Source organism: Nerophis ophidion, linkage group LG10, assembly GCF_033978795.1.
Source record: "Nerophis ophidion isolate RoL-2023_Sa linkage group LG10, RoL_Noph_v1.0, whole genome shotgun sequence".
NCBI classification, from domain to species: Eukaryota; Metazoa; Chordata; class Actinopteri; order Syngnathiformes; family Syngnathidae; genus Nerophis; species Nerophis ophidion.
In genome coordinates, this window is record NC_084620.1 from 72011413 (window position 1) to 72033266 (window position 21854).

At 43.4% G+C, this 21854-nt stretch overlaps 1 protein-coding gene across 8 annotated transcripts in view; it reads left to right on the plus strand.

Annotated features, from left to right (window-relative positions):
- The first annotated feature begins 588 nt into the window (after window positions 1–588).
- Window positions 589–21854, plus strand: part of cep83 (centrosomal protein 83) — a 31566-nt gene continuing 10300 nt past the window's right edge. For 3 of the 8 annotated variants that reach the window (XM_061914604.1, XM_061914606.1, XM_061914611.1), the window contains exons 1-3: window positions 589–797; window positions 5495–5633; window positions 5693–5788. In XM_061914604.1, the coding sequence (XP_061770588.1) occupies window positions 625–797; window positions 5495–5633; window positions 5693–5788 (408 nt within the window). In that variant the 5' untranslated portion in view covers window positions 589–624. Of the gene's footprint in view, window positions 798–4860; window positions 5186–5264; window positions 5634–5692; window positions 5789–21854 lie in introns of those variants that run through there. The other 5 variants (XM_061914607.1, XM_061914609.1, XM_061914610.1 and 2 more) reach the window with 5 other exon arrangements.

A 21854-nucleotide genomic window follows, 5' to 3' on the forward strand; every position in this document is an offset into this window, starting at 1 on the left:
TCATGTGCACGTATCCACAACAGAGTTACTGGAGGAGCATGGTGACATGTTAGTGTGGCTGTAGTCACTTCCTGCAGACCTTCATGTGCACGTATCCACAACAGAGTTACTGGAGGAGCATGGTGACATGTTAGTGTGGCTGTAGTCACTTCCTGCAGACCTTCATGTGCAGGTATCCACAACAGACTTACTGGAGGAGCATGGTGACATGTTAGTGTGGCTGTAGTCACTTCCTGCAGACCTTCATGTGCAGGTATCCACAACAGAGTTACTGGAGGAGCATGGTGACATGTTAGTGTGGCTGTAGTCACTTCCTGCAGACCTTCATGTGCACGTATCCACAACAGACCCTGCAGCCAAGGAAGGGAGCTGACTAATCACTTGAGGCTGATTAACAAGCTGGTCCTGACAGCCAAGAGGCTGTGATTGTATCAAATAATAGCTTGACTCTTCTAGCTACCATGGAGACTGACAACAAAGGCAGGCCCTCTTCAAACATGACTCTAAGTGGACTGGAGGGTCGCTTGTATTAATAGTGAGCTTGTGGTGACAATCTCTTGCTGCTTCTGGCTGGCTTCACCGAGGATAACTTCATCCTCTCTTGTCTTCTCTCAGAAAGGTGAAATGACTTCTTCCACCTTCCCGCGGTCTTCTCCCCTGGGGGCAAACCTGGAGCCGGGACTGCTGGGATTGTCTGTGGGCACGGAGATGGAGCTTGAGAAGATGCTGGTGGATGAGAGGACCAAGTGTGAACTGCATCGGAGCAACTACGAAACACTGAAGGCTGAACACAGCAGGTACTTCATAGTAGTGGCAGGTGAAGGAGAGCTATTGTTTGCCAGCCATTTTAATAACCTGCATGTGGCAAAGTAGTTCAGGTGTAAACACCAGATAAAGTACACAAGCAGTAAAGTAGTCAGCTTGTGTAAATAGTAAATAAAAAGAGAATACAACACATCCTTTTCAACTTATATTCAATTGAATAGACTGCAAAGACAAGATATTTCATCTTCACACTGACAAACTTTCTTCTTTTTTGCAAATAATCATGAAGTTAGAATGTAATCGCAGCAACACATGTTAAAAAAAGGCATTTTTACCAGTGTGTTACATGGCCTTTCCTTTGAACAACACTCAGTAACTGAGGAGACACATTTTTGAAGTGGAATTCTTTCCCATTCTTGCTTGATGTACAGCTTAAGTTGTTCAACAGTCTCCTGCCTCATATTTTAGCCTGCACACATTTTCAATGTTTGACTACAGACAGGCCAGTCTAGTACCCACACTCTTTTGGCATTGTCTTGCTGAAATAAGCAGGGGCGTCCATGATAACAACATATGTTGCTCCAAAAGGTGTATGTACCTTTCGGCATTATTGGTGCCTTCACAGATGTGTAAGTTAGCCATGCCTTGGGCACTAATACACCCCCATACCATCACACATGCTGCCTACAACACTTTCACCCTACAACAATCACTAATACACCCCCATACCATCACACATGCTGCCTACAACACTTTCACCCTACAACAATCACTTATACACCCCCATACCATCACACATGCTGACTACAACACTTTCACCCTACAACAATCACTAATACACCCCCATACCATCACACATGCTGACTACCACACTTTCACCCTACAACAATCACTAATACACCCCCATACCATCACACATGCTGACTACCACACTTTCACCCTACAACAATCACTAATACACCCCCATACCATCACACATGCTGCCTACAACACTTTCACCCTACAACAATCACTAATACACCCCCATACCATCACACATGCTGCCTACAACACTTTCACCCTACAACAATCACTTATACACCCCCATACCATCACACATGCTGACTACAACACTTTCACCCTACAACAATCACTAATACACCCCCCTACCATCACACATGCTGCCTACAACACTTTCACCCTACAACAATCACTAATACACCCCCATACCATCACACATGCTGACTACAACACTTTCACCCTACAACAATCACTAATACACCCCCATACCATCACACATGCTGCCTACCACACTTTCACCCTACAACAATCACTAATACACCCACATACCATCACACATGCTGCCTACAACACTTTCACCCTACAACAATCACTAATACACCCCCATACCATCACACATGCTGACTACAACACTTTCACCCTACAACAATCACTAATACACCCCCATACCATAACACATGCTGACTACCACACTTTCACCCTACAACAATCACTAATACACCCCCATACCATCACACATGCTGCCTACAACACTTTCACCCTACAACAATCACTAATACACCCCCATACCATCACACATGCTGCCTAGAACACTTTCACCCTACAACAATCACTAATACACCCCCATACCATCACACATGCTGCCTACAACACTTTCACCCTACAACAATCACTAATACACCCCCATACCATAACACATGCTGACTACCACACTTTCACCCTACAACAATCACTAATACACCCCCATACCATCACACATGCTGCCTAGAACACTTTCACCCTACAACAATCACTAATACACCCCCATACCATCACACATGCTGCCTACAACACTTTCACCCTACAACAATCACTAATACACCCCCATACCATAACACATGCTGACTACCACACTTTCACCCTACAACAATCACTAATACACCCCCATACCATCACACATGCTGCCTACAACACTTTCACCCTACAACAATCACTAATACACCCCCATACCATCACACATGCTGCCTACAACACTTTCACCCTACAACAATCACTAATACACCCCCATACCATAACACATGCTGACTACCACACTTTCACCCTACAACAATCACTAATACACCCCCATACCATCACACATGCTGCCTACAACACTTTCACCCTACAACAATCACTAATACACCCCCATACCATCACACATGCTGCCTAGAACACTTTCACCCTACAACAATCACTAATACACCCCCATACCATCACACATGCTGCCTACAACACTTTCACCCTACAACAATCACTAATACACCCCCATACCATAACACATGCTGACTACCACACTTTCACCCTACAACAATCACTAATACACCCCCATACCATCACACATGCTGCCTAGAACACTTTCACCCTACAACAATCACTAATACACCCCCATACCATCACACATGCTGCCTACAACACTTTCACCCTACAACAATCACTAATACACCCCCATACCATAACACATGCTGACTACCACACTTTCACCCTACAACAATCACTAATACACCCCCATACCATCACACATGCTGCCTACAACACTTTCACCCTACAACAATCACTAATACACCCCCATACCATCACACATGCTGACTACCACACTTTCACCCTACAACAATCACTAATACACCCCCATACCATCACACATGCTGCCTAGAACACTTCCACCCTAGAACAGTCCGGATGGTCTGTTCCTCTTTGGTCCGGAGTCCACTACGTCCACAGAAAACAATTTGAAATGTGGACTCGTCAGGCCACAGAACACTTTTCCCATTTGCATCAGTCCATCTTAGATGAGCTCGGGCCCAGTGAAGCGGTTCTGGGTGTTGTTGATTAATGGCTTTGGCTTTGCATAGTAAAGTTTTAACTTGCACTTACAGATGTAGCGACCAACTGTAGTTACTGACAGTGGTTTTCTCAAGTGTTCCTGAGCCTATGTGGTGATATCCTTTACACATTGATGTCACTTTTTGATGCAGTAGCGCCTGAGGGATGGAAGGTGTGTAATATGACTTACGTGCAGTGACTTATCCACATTCTCTCAACCTTTTGATGATATTACAGAGCATAGATGGTGAGATCCCTAAATTCCTTCTTATAGCTGGTTGAGAAATGTTGTTTTTAAACAATTTGCTCAGGCATTTGTTGACAAAGTGGTGACCCTCGCCCCGTCCTTGTTTGTGAATGAGTGAGCATTTCATGGAAGCTGCTTTTATAGCCAATCATGGCACCCACCTGTTCCCAATTAGCCTGTTCACCTGTGCCATGTTCCAAATAAGTCTTTGATGAGCATTCCTCAACTTTCTCACTCTTTTTTGCCACCTGTGCCAGCTTTTTTGAAACATGTTGCAGGCTTCAAATTCCAAATGAGCTAATATTTGCAAAAAATAACATTTTCCATTTCGAACGGTGAGTGTCTTGTCTTTGCAGTCTATTCAATTAAATGTAAGTTGAAAATGATTTGCAAATCATTGTATTCTCTTTTTATTTACCATTTACACAACATGAAAATGGTTCCCCTTCTTTTTTAAGAAGGGGAACCAGAGGGTGTGTTCCAACTATCGTGGGATCACACTCCTCAGCCTTCCGGTAAGGTTTATTCAGGTGTACTGGAGAGGAGGCTACACCGGATAGTCGAACCTTGGATTCAGGAGGAACAGTGTGGTTTTCGTCCTGGTGGTGGAACTGTGGACCAGCTCTATACTCTCGGCAGGGTTCTTGAGGGTGCATGGGAGTTTGCCCAACCAGTCTACATGTGCTTTGTGGACTTGGAGAAGGCATTGGACCGTGTCCCTCGGGAAGTCCTGTGGGGAGTGCTCAGAGAGTATGGGGTATGGGACTGTCTTATTGTGGTGGTCCACTCCCTGTATGATCAGTGTCAGAACATAGTCCACTCCCTGTATGATCAGTGTCAGAACTTGGTCTGCATTGCCGGCAGTAAGTCGGCCACGTTTCCAGTGAGGGTTGGACTCCGCCAAGGCTCCCCTTTGTCACCCATTCTGTTCATAACTTTTATCGACCGAATTTCTAGGCGCAGTCAAGGCGTTGAGGGGATCTGGTTTGGTGACCGCAGGATTAGGTCTCTGCTTTTTTCAGATGATGTGGTCCTGATGGCTTCATCTGGCCAGGATCTTCAGCTCTAACTGGATCAGTTCGCAGCCGAGTGTGAAGCGACTGGGATGACAATCAGCACCTCCAAGTCCGAGTCCATGGTTCGGGCCCGGAAAAGGGTGGAGTGCCATCTCCAAGTTGAATTGAGTTTTGCAGCATATGCACATTTTTTTGGGTTTGTGTAAACCAAATGATTAATGTTTCAGAATAATTCCCACCAGTTGTGTGTGTGTATTTATAGGTTTACATCATCATGACTTCTACCTGGAACTGTACTTGAAAAAAACTAGTTACTTCTGTAAGTTTTTTTTCCATTGAAGTTTTGACATGTACTGTCCAGAAATGCATGTTAAATGTTCTTTTCCCCCCACAACGAGGATGGAAGGTGCAGTAAAGTATTGACATGAAGCAACAGACACTTCTGAATGTCCCCAACACGCTGCAGCAATACAAACAGCTCATCAATGATCTAGCCTTCAATTACTTTCCAATTGGGCTTGAATTTGAGAAGAATCTCCTACGAGCCAGTCTTTTGGTTCTACAAGATCGGGCTCTGTTCAAAGAGCCATCACTCCTATTGCTAGTGACTCCCAACATCCTTGTCCAGCTTGCAGGAGGAGGTGATGCAGGTCCAGGGGGAAGTTCACTACTTGCAGGCTCAGCTAGAGAAACTCCAGCTGCAGCTGCTGGAGAAGACAGGAGAAATTCTGGAGCAAAACAGGGAACTGGAGGAGCTCCGACTGCAGGTCAAGTCAAGAATGATAGCAGATTTATTTGTTCAGCAGTACTGACTGCATGTGTCCAGCAGGTGATGACTCCTCAGCGGCTGGAGTTGCTCAGAGCTCAGGTGCAGCAGGAGTTGGAGGATCCTGTCCGAGAACGCTTCTCCAAACTGGAAGAGGTTATTGTTCTTTTTTCTTTGCTACAATGGACAAGTGAATGTGAGGAATGTCATTTAACATCAGGGGTCCTTCACTTTTCCACTCAATTAGTCATCTTCCCCTTGATTGAGATCATATTCAAGCCTCATCCTTGCATCCAACCAACCCTGTCAAAACATGTGTTCATCACAAATATTATTATTCAACACAATAACCCTAGGCTTAGGTCAGGCTGATTACCAAAAAAGAAAACACAACTTTACCGCTTTAGTCGTAAGTTTTGCGCTTAACCGTCATTAGTTGTTTGATATTGTCACTACTGACACAAGTGGTGCAAAAGTTGTGTTGAGTTTTGATTTTATTTGGAACATGCTTGCATACAACATGATACATCACACATGCATGCATACGACATGATACATCACACATGCATGCATACGACATGATACATCACACAAGGATGCATACAACATGATACATCACACATGCATGCATGCAACATGATACATCACACATGCATGCGTGCATGCAACATGATACATCACACATACAACATGATACATCACACATGCATGCATACAACATGATACATCACACATGCATGCATACGACATGATACATCACACATGCATGCATACGACATGATACATCACACATGCATGCATACAACATGATACATCACACATGCATGCATGCAACATGATGCATCACACATGCATGCATACAACATGATACATCACACATGCATGCATGCAACATGATACATCGCACATGCATGCATGCAACATGATGCATCACACATGCATGCATACGACATGATACATCACACATGCATGCATACAACATGATACATCACACATGCATGCATACAACATGATACATCACACATGCATGCATGCAACATGATGCATCACACATGCATGCATACAACATGATACATCACACATGCATGCATGCAACATGATACATCGCACATGCATGCATGCAACATGATGCATCGCACATGCATGCATGCAACATGATGCATCGCACATGCATGCATACAACATGATGCATCACACACGCATGCATACAACATGATACATCACACATGCATGCATGCATACAACGTGATGCATCGCACATGCATGCATACAACATGATACATCACACACGCATGCATACAACATGATACATCACACATGCATGCATACGACATGATACATCACACTTGCATGCATACGACATGATACATCACACGTGCATGCATACGACATGATACATCACACATGCATGCATACAACATGATACATCACACACGCAGGCATACAACATGATACATCACACACGCATGCATACAACATGATACATCACACACGCATGCATACAACATGATACATCACACATGCATGCATACATGACACATCACACATGCATGCATACAACATGACACATCACACATGCATGCATGCAACATGATACATCACACATGCATGCATGCATACAACGCGATGCATCGCACACGCATGCATACAACATGATACATCACACATGCATGCATACGACATGATACATCACACATGCATGCATACGACATGATACATCACACATGCATGCATACAACATGATACATCACACATGCATGCATGCAACATGATGCATCACACATGCATGCATACAACATGATACATCACACATGCATTCATGCAACATGATACATCGCACATGCATGCATGCAACATGATGCATCACACATGCATGCATACGACATGATACATCACACATGCATGCATACAACATGATACATCACACATGCATGCATACAACATGATACATCACACATGCATGCATGCAACATGATGCATCACACATGCATGCATACAACATGATACATCGCACATGCATGCATGCAACATGATACATCGCACATGCATGCATGCAACATGATGCATCGCACATGCATGCATGCAACATGATGCATCGCACATGCATGCATGCAACATGATGCATCGCACATGCATGCATACAACATGATGCATCACACATGCATGCATACAGCATGATACATCACACATGCATGCATACAACATGATACATCACACATGCATGCATGCATACAACGTGATGCATCGCACATGCATGCATACAACATGATACATCACACACGCATGCATACAACATGATACATCACACATGCATGCATACGACATGATACATCACACGTGCATGCATACGACATGATACATCACACGTGCATGCATACGACATGATACATCACACATGCATGCATACAACATGATACATCACACACGCAGGCATACAACATGATACATCACACACGCATGCATACAACATGATACATCACACACGCATGCATACAACATGATACATCACACATTCATGCATACAACATGACACATCACACATGCATGCATACAACATGACACATCACACATGCATGCATGCAACATGACACATCACACATGCATGCATGCATACAACGTGATGCATCGCACACGCATGCATACAACATGATACATCACACACATGCATACAACATGATACATCACACATGCATGCATGCAACATAATGCATCACACATGCATGCATACAACATGATACATCACACATGCATGCATGCAACATGATACATCACACAAGGATGCATACAACATGATACATCACACATGCATGCATACAACATGATACATCACACATGCATGCATACAACATGATACATCACACAAGGATGCATACGACATGATACATCACACAAGGATGCATACGACATGATACATAACACATGCATGCATACAACATGATACATCACACATGCATGCATGCAACATGATACATCACACAAGGATGCATACAACATGATACATCACACATGCATGCATGCAGCATGATGCATCACACATGCATGCATGCAACATGGCGCATCACACATGCATGCATACAACATGATACATCACACATGCATGCATGCAACATGATACATCACACATACATGCATGCAACATGATACATCACACATGCATGCATGCAACATGATACATCACACATGCATGCATGCAACATGATGCATCGCACATGCATGCATACAACATGGTGCATCACACATGCATGCATACAACATGATACATCACACATGCATGCATGCAACATGATACATCACACATGCATGCATGCAACATGATACATCACACATGCATGCATGCAACATGATACATCACACATGCATGCATGCATACAACGTGATGCATCGCACATGCATGCATACAACATGATACATCACACACGCATGCATACAACATGATACATCACACACGCATGCATACAACATGATACATCACACGTGCATGCATACGACATGATACATCACACATGCATGCATGCATACAACATGATACATCACACACGCATGCATACAACATGATACATCACACATGCATGCATACAACATGATACATCACACATGCATGCATACAACATGATACATCACACATGCATGCATACAACATGATACATCACACATGCATGCATGCAACATGATACATCACACATGCATGCATGCATACAACGTGATGCATCGCACACGCATGCATACAACATGATACATCACACATGCATGCATACAACATGATACATCACACATGCATGCATACAACATGATACATCACACACGCATGCATACAACACGATACATCACACACGCATGCATACAACATGATACATCACACATGCATGCATACAACATGATACATCACACATGCATGCATGCAACATGATACATCACACATGCATGCATGCATACAACGTGATGCATCGCACACGCATGCATACAACATGATACATCACACATGCATGCATACAACATGATACATCACACGTGCATGCATAAGACATGGTACATCACACATGCATGCATACAACATGATACATCACACACGCATGCATACAACATGATACATCACACACGCATGCATACAACATGATACATCACACATGCATGCATACAACATGATACATCACACATGCATGCATACAACATGACACATCACACACGCATGCATACAACATGACACATCACACACGCATGCATACAACATGATACATCACATACGCATGCATACAACATGATACATCACACATTCATGCATACAACATGACACATCACACATGCATGCATACAACATGACACATCACACATGCATGCATGCAACATGATACATCACACATGCATGCATGCATACAACGTGATGCATCGCACACGCATGCATACAACATGATACATCACACACATGCATACAACATGATACATCACACATGCATGCATGCAACATAATGCATCACACATGCATGCATACAACATGATACATCACACATGCATGCATGCAACATGATACATCACACAAGGATGCATACAACATGATACATCACACATGCATGCATACAACATGATACATCACACATGCATGCATACAACATGATACATCACACAAGGATGCATACGGCATGATACATCACACAAGGATGCATACGACATGATACATAACACATGCATGCATACAACATGATACATCACACATGCATGCATGCAACATGATACATCACACAAGGATGCATACAACATGATACATCACACATGCATGCATGCAACATGATGCATCACACATGCATGCATGCAACATGGCGCATCACACATGCATGCATACAACATGATACATCACACATGCATGCATGCAACATGATACATCACACATGCATGCATGCAACATGATACATCACACATGCATGCATGCAACATGATACATCACACATGCATGCATGCAACATGATGCATCGCACATGCATGCATACAACATGGTGCATCACACATGCATGCATACAACATGATACATCACACATGCATGCATGCAACATGATACATCACACATGCATGCATGCAACATGATACATCACACATGCATGTATGCATACAACGTGATGCATCGCACATGCATGCATACAACATGATACATCACACACGCATACATACAACATGATACATCACACACGCATGCATACAACATGATACATCACACGTGCATGCATACGACATGATACATCACACATGCATGCATGCATACAACATGATACATCACACACGCATGCATACAACATGATACATCACACATGCATGCATACAACATGATACATCACACATGCATGCATACAACATGATACATCACACATGCATGCATACAACATGATACATCACACATGCATGCATGCAACATGATACATCACACATGCATGCATGCATACAACGTGATGCATCGCACACGCATGCATACAACATGATACATCACACATGCATGCATACAACATGATACATCACACATGCATGCATACAACATGATACATCACACACGCATGCATACAACATGATACATCACACACGCATGCATACAACATGATACATCACACATGCATGCATACAACATGATACATCACACATGCATGCATGCAACATGATACATCACACATGCATGCATGCATACAACGTGATGCATCGCACACGCATGCATACAACATGATACATCACACATGCATGCATACAACATGATACATCACACGTGCATGCATAAGACATGGTACATCACACATGCATGCATACAACATGATACATCACACACGCATGCATACAACATGATACATCACACACGCATGCATACAACATGATACATCACACATGCATGCATACAACATGATACATCACACATGCATGCATACAACATGATACATCACACACGCATGCATACAACATGATACATCACACACGCATGCATACAACATGATACATCACACACGCATGCATACAACATGATACATCACATACGCATGCATACAACATGATACATCACACACGCATGCATACAACATGATACATCACACACGCATGCACACGACATGATACATCACACACGCATGCACACGACATGATACATCACACACGCATGCACACGTCATGATACATCACACACGCATGCATACAACATGATACATCACACACGCATGCATACAACATGATACATCACACATGCATGCACACGACATGATACATCACACACGCATGCATAGATTAGATTAGATTAGATAGTACTTTATTTATTCCGTCAGGAGAGTTCATTCAGGAAAATTACAATTTTCAGCACAATCCCATTCAAGATCAGACAAACATTACAGGGAGACAGAACAGGATCGCTGACGGGTCTGCCGGCTTCCAGCGCCCCTTACAAAAAAAAGATGAGATACAGGTATACAAGGGGGGGGGGGATAGAAGATTAAAATAAAATAAAAAAATCGGTGTTAGCCTGGGCCCTGGAGTGGGGGTGCAGACTGAGGCCAAGGGAAAAAAACAACAACTCATAGCCATAGAACACATCCCTCTTACATGTGTACAAGAGGGAAACATCAAAGAAGACAGAGGACATTAAAGACATTAAAGCAGCAGATACAAGCAGACACTTCTACATACAGCTATGAATAAAAAGTAAAATAAACATATACACTGTGGTGGCCTCTGCGGTGTTCCACGCCATCATCCGCTGGGGAGGAGGGAGCATGGCCAGAGACAGAAGCAGACCCATCAAAGCAACTAAGACAGCTGACTCCACTCTCGGCCAGTGTCCAGTCCGCATGGATGAGCGAGGATACGTCCAAGGAGACTGAGGTGTCCGACACCTGCTCACCCAGCCAAGACACCGCGAAGCCTCTCCGTCCCAGCGCTCAGTGCTAGCTCCGCTGTCCTGTCCCCTCATCCGCATCTCCTCCAGTCCCTCCAAACAGACTCCGGTGTGGCAGAGACCCTGCAGCTGGTCTCCATGGCCAAAAGGCTCCCGGGAGGCAGATCCAGAAGTCCACAAAAAAAGCACCACAGAGGTCAAGAAAGTGCCACCCCTTGTCACACAGTCCCAAAGGGTCCCGGACCAAAATGCAAAAAAATATAATAAGACATGAAAACAAGAGGGAAACACAAAAGGATGATACAAGAGCACAGAGCTCCTGCCTACAGCAGCCACTACAGCAGCGCCATCTTGGGGAAAAAAAAAAAAAAACGAACATTGCGCATGCATGCACGCAGCATGATACATCACATATGCATGCATACAACATGATACATCACACATGCATGCATGCATACAACGTGATACATCACACATGCATGCATACAACATGATACATCACACATGCATGCATACAACATGATACATCACACGTGCATGCATGCATGATGCATCACACATGCATGCATGCATACAACGTGATGCATCACACATGCATGCATGCATACAACGTGATACATCACACATGCATGCATGCATACAACATGATACATCACACATGCATGCATACAACGTGATAAATCACACATGCATGCATACAACATGATACATCACACATGCATGCATACAACATGATACATCACACATGCATGCATGCATGATGCATCACACATGCATGCATACAACATGATACATCACACATGCATGCATGCATACAACGTGATGCATCACACATGCATGCATACAACATGATACATCACAAGCATGCATACAACGTGATGCATCACACATGCATGCATACAACATGATACATCACACATGCATGCATACAACATGATACATCACACATGCATGCATACAACATGATACACCACACATGCATGCATACATGATACATCACACATGCATGCATACAACATGATACATCACACATGCATGCATGCATACAACGTGATGCATCACACATGCATGCATACAACATGATACATCACAAGCATGCATACAACGTGATGCATCACACATGCATGCATACAACATGATACATCACACATGCATGCATGCATACAACGTGATGCATCACACATGCATGCATACAACATGATACATCACAAGCATGCATACAACGTGATGCATCACACATGCATGCATACAACATGATACATCACACATGCATGCATACAACATGATACATCACACATGCATGCATGCAACATGATACATCACACATGCATGCATGCATACAACGTGATGCATCGCACACGCATGCATACAACATGATACATCACACATGCATGCATACAACATGATACATCACACATGCATGCATACAACATGATACATCACACACGCATGCATACAACACGATACATCACACACGCATGCATACAACATGATACATCACACATGCATGCATACAACATGATGCATCACACATGCATGCATGCAACATGATACATCACACATGCATGCATGCATACAACGTGATGCATCGCACACGCATGCATACAACATGATACATCACACATGCATGCATACAACATGATACATCACACGTGCATGCATAAGACATGGTACATCACACATGCATGCATACAACATGATACATCACACACGCATGCATACAACATGATACATCACACACGCATGCATACAACATGATACATCACACATGCATGCATACAACATGATACATCACACATGCATGCATACAACATGATACATCACACGTGCATGCATAAGACATGGTACATCACACATGCATGCATACAACATGATACATCACACACGCATGCATACAACATGATACATCACACACGCATGCATACAACATGATACATCACACATGCATGCATACAACATGATACATCACACACGCATGCATACAACATGACACATCACACACGCATGCATACAACATGATACATCACATACGCATGCATACAACATGATACATCACACATTCATGCATACAACATGACACATCACACATGCATGCATACAACATGACACATCACACATGCATGCATGCAACATGATACATCACACATGCATGCATGCATACAACGTGATGCATCGCACACGCATGCATACAACATGATACATCACACACATGCATACAACATGATACATCACACATGCATGCATGCAACATAATGCATCACACATGCATGCATACAACATGATACATCACACATGCATGCATGCAACATGATACATCACACAAGGATGCATACAACATGATACATCACACATGCATGCATACAACATGATACATCACACATGCATGCATACAACATGATACATCACACAAGGATGCATACGGCATGATACATCACACAAGGATGCATACGACATGATACATAACACATGCATGCATACAACATGATACATCACACATGCATGCATGCAACATGATACATCACACAAGGATGCATACAACATGATACATCACACATGCATGCATGCAACATGATGCATCACACATGCATGCATGCAACATGGCGCATCACACATGCATGCATACAACATGATACATCACACATGCATGCATGCAACATGATACATCACACATGCATGCAACATGATACATCACACATGCATGCATGCAACATGATACATCACACATGCATGCATGCAACATGATGCATCGCACATGCATGCATACAACATGGTGCATCACACATGCATGCATACAACATGATACATCACACATGCATGCATGCAACATGATACATCACACATGCATGCATGCAACATGATACATCACACATGCATGCATGCAACATGATACATCACACATGCATGCATGCATACAACGTGATGCATCGCACATGCATGCATACAACATGATACATCACACACGCATACATACAACATGATACATCACACACGCATGCATACAACATGATACATCACACGTGCATGCATACGACATGATACATCACACATGCATGCATGCATACAACATGATACATCACACACGCATGCATACAACATGATACATCACACATGCATGCATACAACATGATACATCACACATGCATGCATACAACATGATACATCACACATGCATGCATACAACATGATACATCACACATGCATGCATGCAACATGATACATCGCACATGCATGCATGCATACAACGTGATGCATCGCACACGCATGCATACAACATGATACATCACACATGCATGCATACAACATGATACATCACACATGCATGCATACAACATGATACATCACACACGCATGCATACAACATGATACATCACACACGCATGCATACAACATGATACATCACACATGCATGCATACAACATGATACATCACACATGCATGCATGCAACATGATACATCACACATGCATGCATGCATACAACGTGATGCATCGCACACGCATGCATACAACATGATACATCACACATGCATGCATACAACATGATACATCACACGTGCATGCATAAGACATGGTACATCACACATGCATGCATACAACATGATACATCACACACGCATGCATACAACATGATACATCACACACGCATGCATACAACATGATACATCACACATGCATGCATACAACATGATACATCACACATGCATGCATACAACATGATACATCACACACGCATGCATACAACATGATACATCACACACGCATGCATACAACATGATACATCACACACGCATGCATACAACATGATACATCACATACGCATGCATACAACATGATACATCACACACCCATGCATACAACATGATACATCACACACGCATGCACACGACATGATACATCACACACGCATGCACACGACATGATACATCACACACGCATGCACACGTCATGATACATCACACACGCATGCATACAACATGATACATCACACACGCATGCATACAACATGATACATCACACATGCATGCACACGACATGATACATCACACACGCATGCATAGATTAGATTAGATTAGATAGTACTTTATTTATTCCGTCAGGAGAGTTCATTCAGGAAAATTACAATTTTCAGCACAATCCCATTCAAGATCAGACAAACATTACAGGGAGACAGAACAGGATCGCTGACGGGTCTGCCGGCTTCCAGCGCCCCTTACAAAAAAAAGATGAGATACAGGTATACAAGGGGGGGGGGGATAGAAGATTAAAATAAAATAAAAAAATCGGTGTTAGCCTGGGCCCTGGAGTGGGGGTGCAGACTGAGGCCAAGGGAAAAAAACAACAACTCATAGCCATAGAACACATCCCTCTTCCATGTGTGTAAGAGGGAAACATCAAACATCAAAGAAGACTGAGGACATTAAAGACATTAAAGCAGCAGATACAAGCAGACACTTCTACATACAGCTATGAATAAAAAGTAAAATAAACATATACACTGTGGTGCTGCGGTGTTCCACGCCATCGTCCGCTGGGGAGGAGGGAGCATGGCCAGAGACAGAAGCAGACCCAACAAAGAAACCAAGTCAGCCGACTCCACTCTCGGCCAGTGTCCAGTCCGCATGGATGAGCGAGGATACGTCCAAGGAGACTGAGGTGTCCGACACCTGCTCACCCAGCCAAGACACCGCGAAGCCTCTCCGTCCCAGCGCTCAGTGCTAGCTCCGCTGTCCTGTCCCCTCATCCGCATCTCCTCCAGTCCCTCCAAACAGACTCCGGTGTGGCAGAGACCCTGCAGCTGGTCTCCATGGCCAAAAGGCTCCCGGGAGGCAGATCCAGAAGTCCACAAAAAAAGCACCACAGAGGTCAAGAAAGTGCCACCCCTTGTCACACAGTCCCAAAGGGTCCCGGACCAAAATGCAAAAAAATATAATAAGACATGAAAACAAGAGGGAAACACAAAAGGATGATACAAGAGCACAGAGCTCCTGCCTACAGCAGCCACTACAGCAGCGCCATCTTGGGGAAAAAAAAAAAAAAACGAACATTGCGCATGCATGCACGCAGCATGATACATCACATATGCATGCATACAACATGATACATCACACATGCATGCATGCATACAACGTGATACATCACACATGCATGCATACAACGTGATAAATCACACATACATGCATACAACATGATACATCACACATGCATGCATACAACATGATACATCACACGTGCATGCATGCATGATGCATCACACATGCATGCATGCATACAACGTGATGCATCACACATGCATGCATGCATACAACGTGATACATCACACATGCATGCATGCATACAACATGATACATCACACATGCATGCATACAACGTGATAAATCACACATGCATGCATACAACATGATACATCACACATGCATGCATACAACATGATACATCACACATGCATGCATGCATGATGCATCACACATGCATGCATACAACATGATACATCACACATGCATGCATGCATACAACGTGATGCATCACACATGCATGCATACAACATGATACATCACAAGCATGCATACAACGTGATGCATCACACATGCATGCATACAACATGATACATCACACATGCATGCATACAACATGATACATCACACATGCATGCATGCAACATGATACATCACACATGCATGCATGCATACAACGTGATGCATCGCACACGCATGCATACAACATGATACATCACACATGCATGCATACAACATGATACATCACACATGCATGCATACAACATGATACATCACACACGCATGCATACAACACGATACATCACACACGCATGCATACAACATGATACATCACACATGCATGCATACAACATGATGCATCACACATGCATGCATGCAACATGATACATCACACATGCATGCATGCATACAACGTGATGCATCGCACACGCATGCATACAACATGATACATCACACATGCATGCATACAACATGATACATCACACGTGCATGCATAAGACATGGTACATCACACATGCATGCATACAACATGATACATCACACACGCATGCATACAACATGATACATCACACACGCATGCATACAACATGATACATCACACATGCATGCATACAACATGATACATCACACATGCATGCATACAACATGACACATCACACACGCATGCATACAACATGACACATCACACACGCATGCATACAACATGATACATCACATACGCATGCATACAACATGATACATCACACATTCATGCATACAACATGACACATCACACATGCATGCATACAACATGACACATCACACATGCATGCATGCAACATGATACATCACACATGCATGCATGCATACAACGTGATGCATCGCACACGCATGCATACAACATGATACATCACACACATGCATACAACATGATACATCACACATGCATGCATGCAACATAATGCATCACACATGCATGCATACAACATGATACATCACACATGCATGCATGCAACATGATACATCACACAAGGATGCATACAACATGATACATCACACATGCATGCATACAACATGATACATCACACATGCATGCATACAACATGATACATCACACAAGGATGCATACGGCATGATACATCACACAAGGATGCATACGACATGATACATAACACATGCATGCATACAACATGATACATCACACATGCATGCATGCAACATGATACATCACACAAGGATGCATACAACATGATACATCACACATGCATGCATGCAACATGATGCATCACACATGCATGCATGCAACATGGCGCATCACACATGCATGCATACAACATGATACATCACACATGCATGCATGCAACATGATACATCACACATGCATGCATGCAACATGATACATCACACATGCATGCATGCAACATGATACATCACACATGCATGCATGCAACATGATGCATCGCACATGCGTGCATACAACATGGTGCATCACACATGCATGCATACAACATGATACATCACACATGCATGCATGCAACATGATACATCACACATGCATGCATGCAACATGATACATCACACATGCATGCATGCATACAACGTGATGCATCGCACATGCATGCATACAACATGATACATCACACACGCATACATACAACATGATACATCACACACGCATGCATACAACATGATACATCACACGTGCATGCATACGACATGATACATCACACATGCATGCATGCATACAACATGATACATCACACACGCATGCATACAACATGATACATCACACATGCATGCATACAACATGATACATCACACATGCATGCATACAACATGATACATCACACATGCATGCATACAACATGATACATCACACATGCATGCATGCAACATGATACATCACACATGCATGCATGCATACAACGTGATGCATCGCACACGCATGCATACAACATGATACATCACACATGCATGCATACAACATGATACATCACACATGCATGCATACAACATGATACATCACACACGCATGCATACAACATGATACATCACACACGCATGCATACAACATGATACATCACACATGCATGCATACAACATGATACATCACACATGCATGCATGCAACATGATACATCACACATGCATGCATGCATACAACGTGATGCATCGCACACGCATGCATACAACATGATACATCACACATGCATGCATACAACATGATACATCACACGTGCATGCATAAGACATGGTACATCACACATGCATGCATACAACATGATACATCACACACGCATGCATACAACATGATACATCACACACGCATGCATACAACATGATACATCACACATGCATGCATACAACATGATACATCACACATGCATGCATACAACATGATACATCGTACACGCATGCATACAACATGATACATCACACACGCATGCATACAACATGATACATCACACACGCATGCATACAACATGATACATCACATACGCATGCATACAACATGATACATCACACACGCATGCATACAACATGATACATCACACACGCATGCACACGACATGATACATCACACACGCATGCACACGACATGATACATCACACACGCATGCACACGTCATGATACATCACACACGCATGCATACAACATGATACATCACACACGCATGCATACAACATGATACATCACACATGCATGCACACGACATGATACATCACACACGCATGCATAGATTAGATTAGATTAGATAGTACTTTATTTATTCCGTCAGGAGAGTTCATTCAGGAAAATTACAATTTTCAGCACAATCCCATTCAAGATCAGACAAACATTACAGGGAGACAGAACAGGATCGCTGACGGGTCTGCCGGCTTCCAGCGCCCCTTACAAAAAAAAGATGAGATACAGGTATACAAGGGGGGGGGGGATAGAAGATTAAAATAAAATAAAAAAATCGGTGTTAGCCTGGGCCCTGGAGTGGGGGTGCAGACTGAGGCCAAGGGAAAAAAACAACAACTCATAGCCATAGAACACATCCCTCTTACATGTGTACAAGAGGGAAACATCAAAGAAGACAGAGGACATTAAAGACATTAAAGCAGCAGATACAAGCAGACACTTCTACATACAGCTATGAATAAAAAGTAAAATAAACATATACACTGTGGTGTCCTCTGCGGTGTTCCACGCCATCGTCCGCTGGGGAGGAGGGAGCATGGCCAGAGACAGAAGCAGACCCATCAAAGCAACTAAGACAGCTGACTCCACTCTCGGCCAGTGTCCAGTCCGCATGGATGAGCGAGGATACGTCCAAGGAGACTGAGGTGTCCGACACCTGCTCACCCAGCCAAGACACCGCGAAGCCTCTCCGTCCCAGCGCTCAGTGCTAGCTCCGCAGTCCTGTCCCCTCATCCGCATCTCCTCCAGTCCCTCCAAACAGACTCCGGTGTGGCAGAGACCCTGCAGCTGGTCTCCATGGCCAAAAGGCTCCCGGGAGGCAGATCCAGAAGTCCACAAAAAAAGCACCACAGAGGTCAAGAAAGTGCCACCCCTTGTCACACAGTCCCAAAGGGTCCCGGACCAAAATGCAAAAAAATATAATAAGACATGAAAACAAGAGGGAAACACAAAAGGATGATACAAGAGCACAGAGCTCCTGCCTACAGCAGCCACTACAGCAGCGCCATCTTGGGGAAAAAAAAAAAAAAACGAACATTGCGCATGCATGCACGCAGCATGATACATCACATATGCATGCATACAACATGATACATCACACATGCATGCATGCATACAACGTGATACATCACACATGCATGCATACAACGTGATAAATCACACATGCATGCATACAACATGATACATCACACATGCATG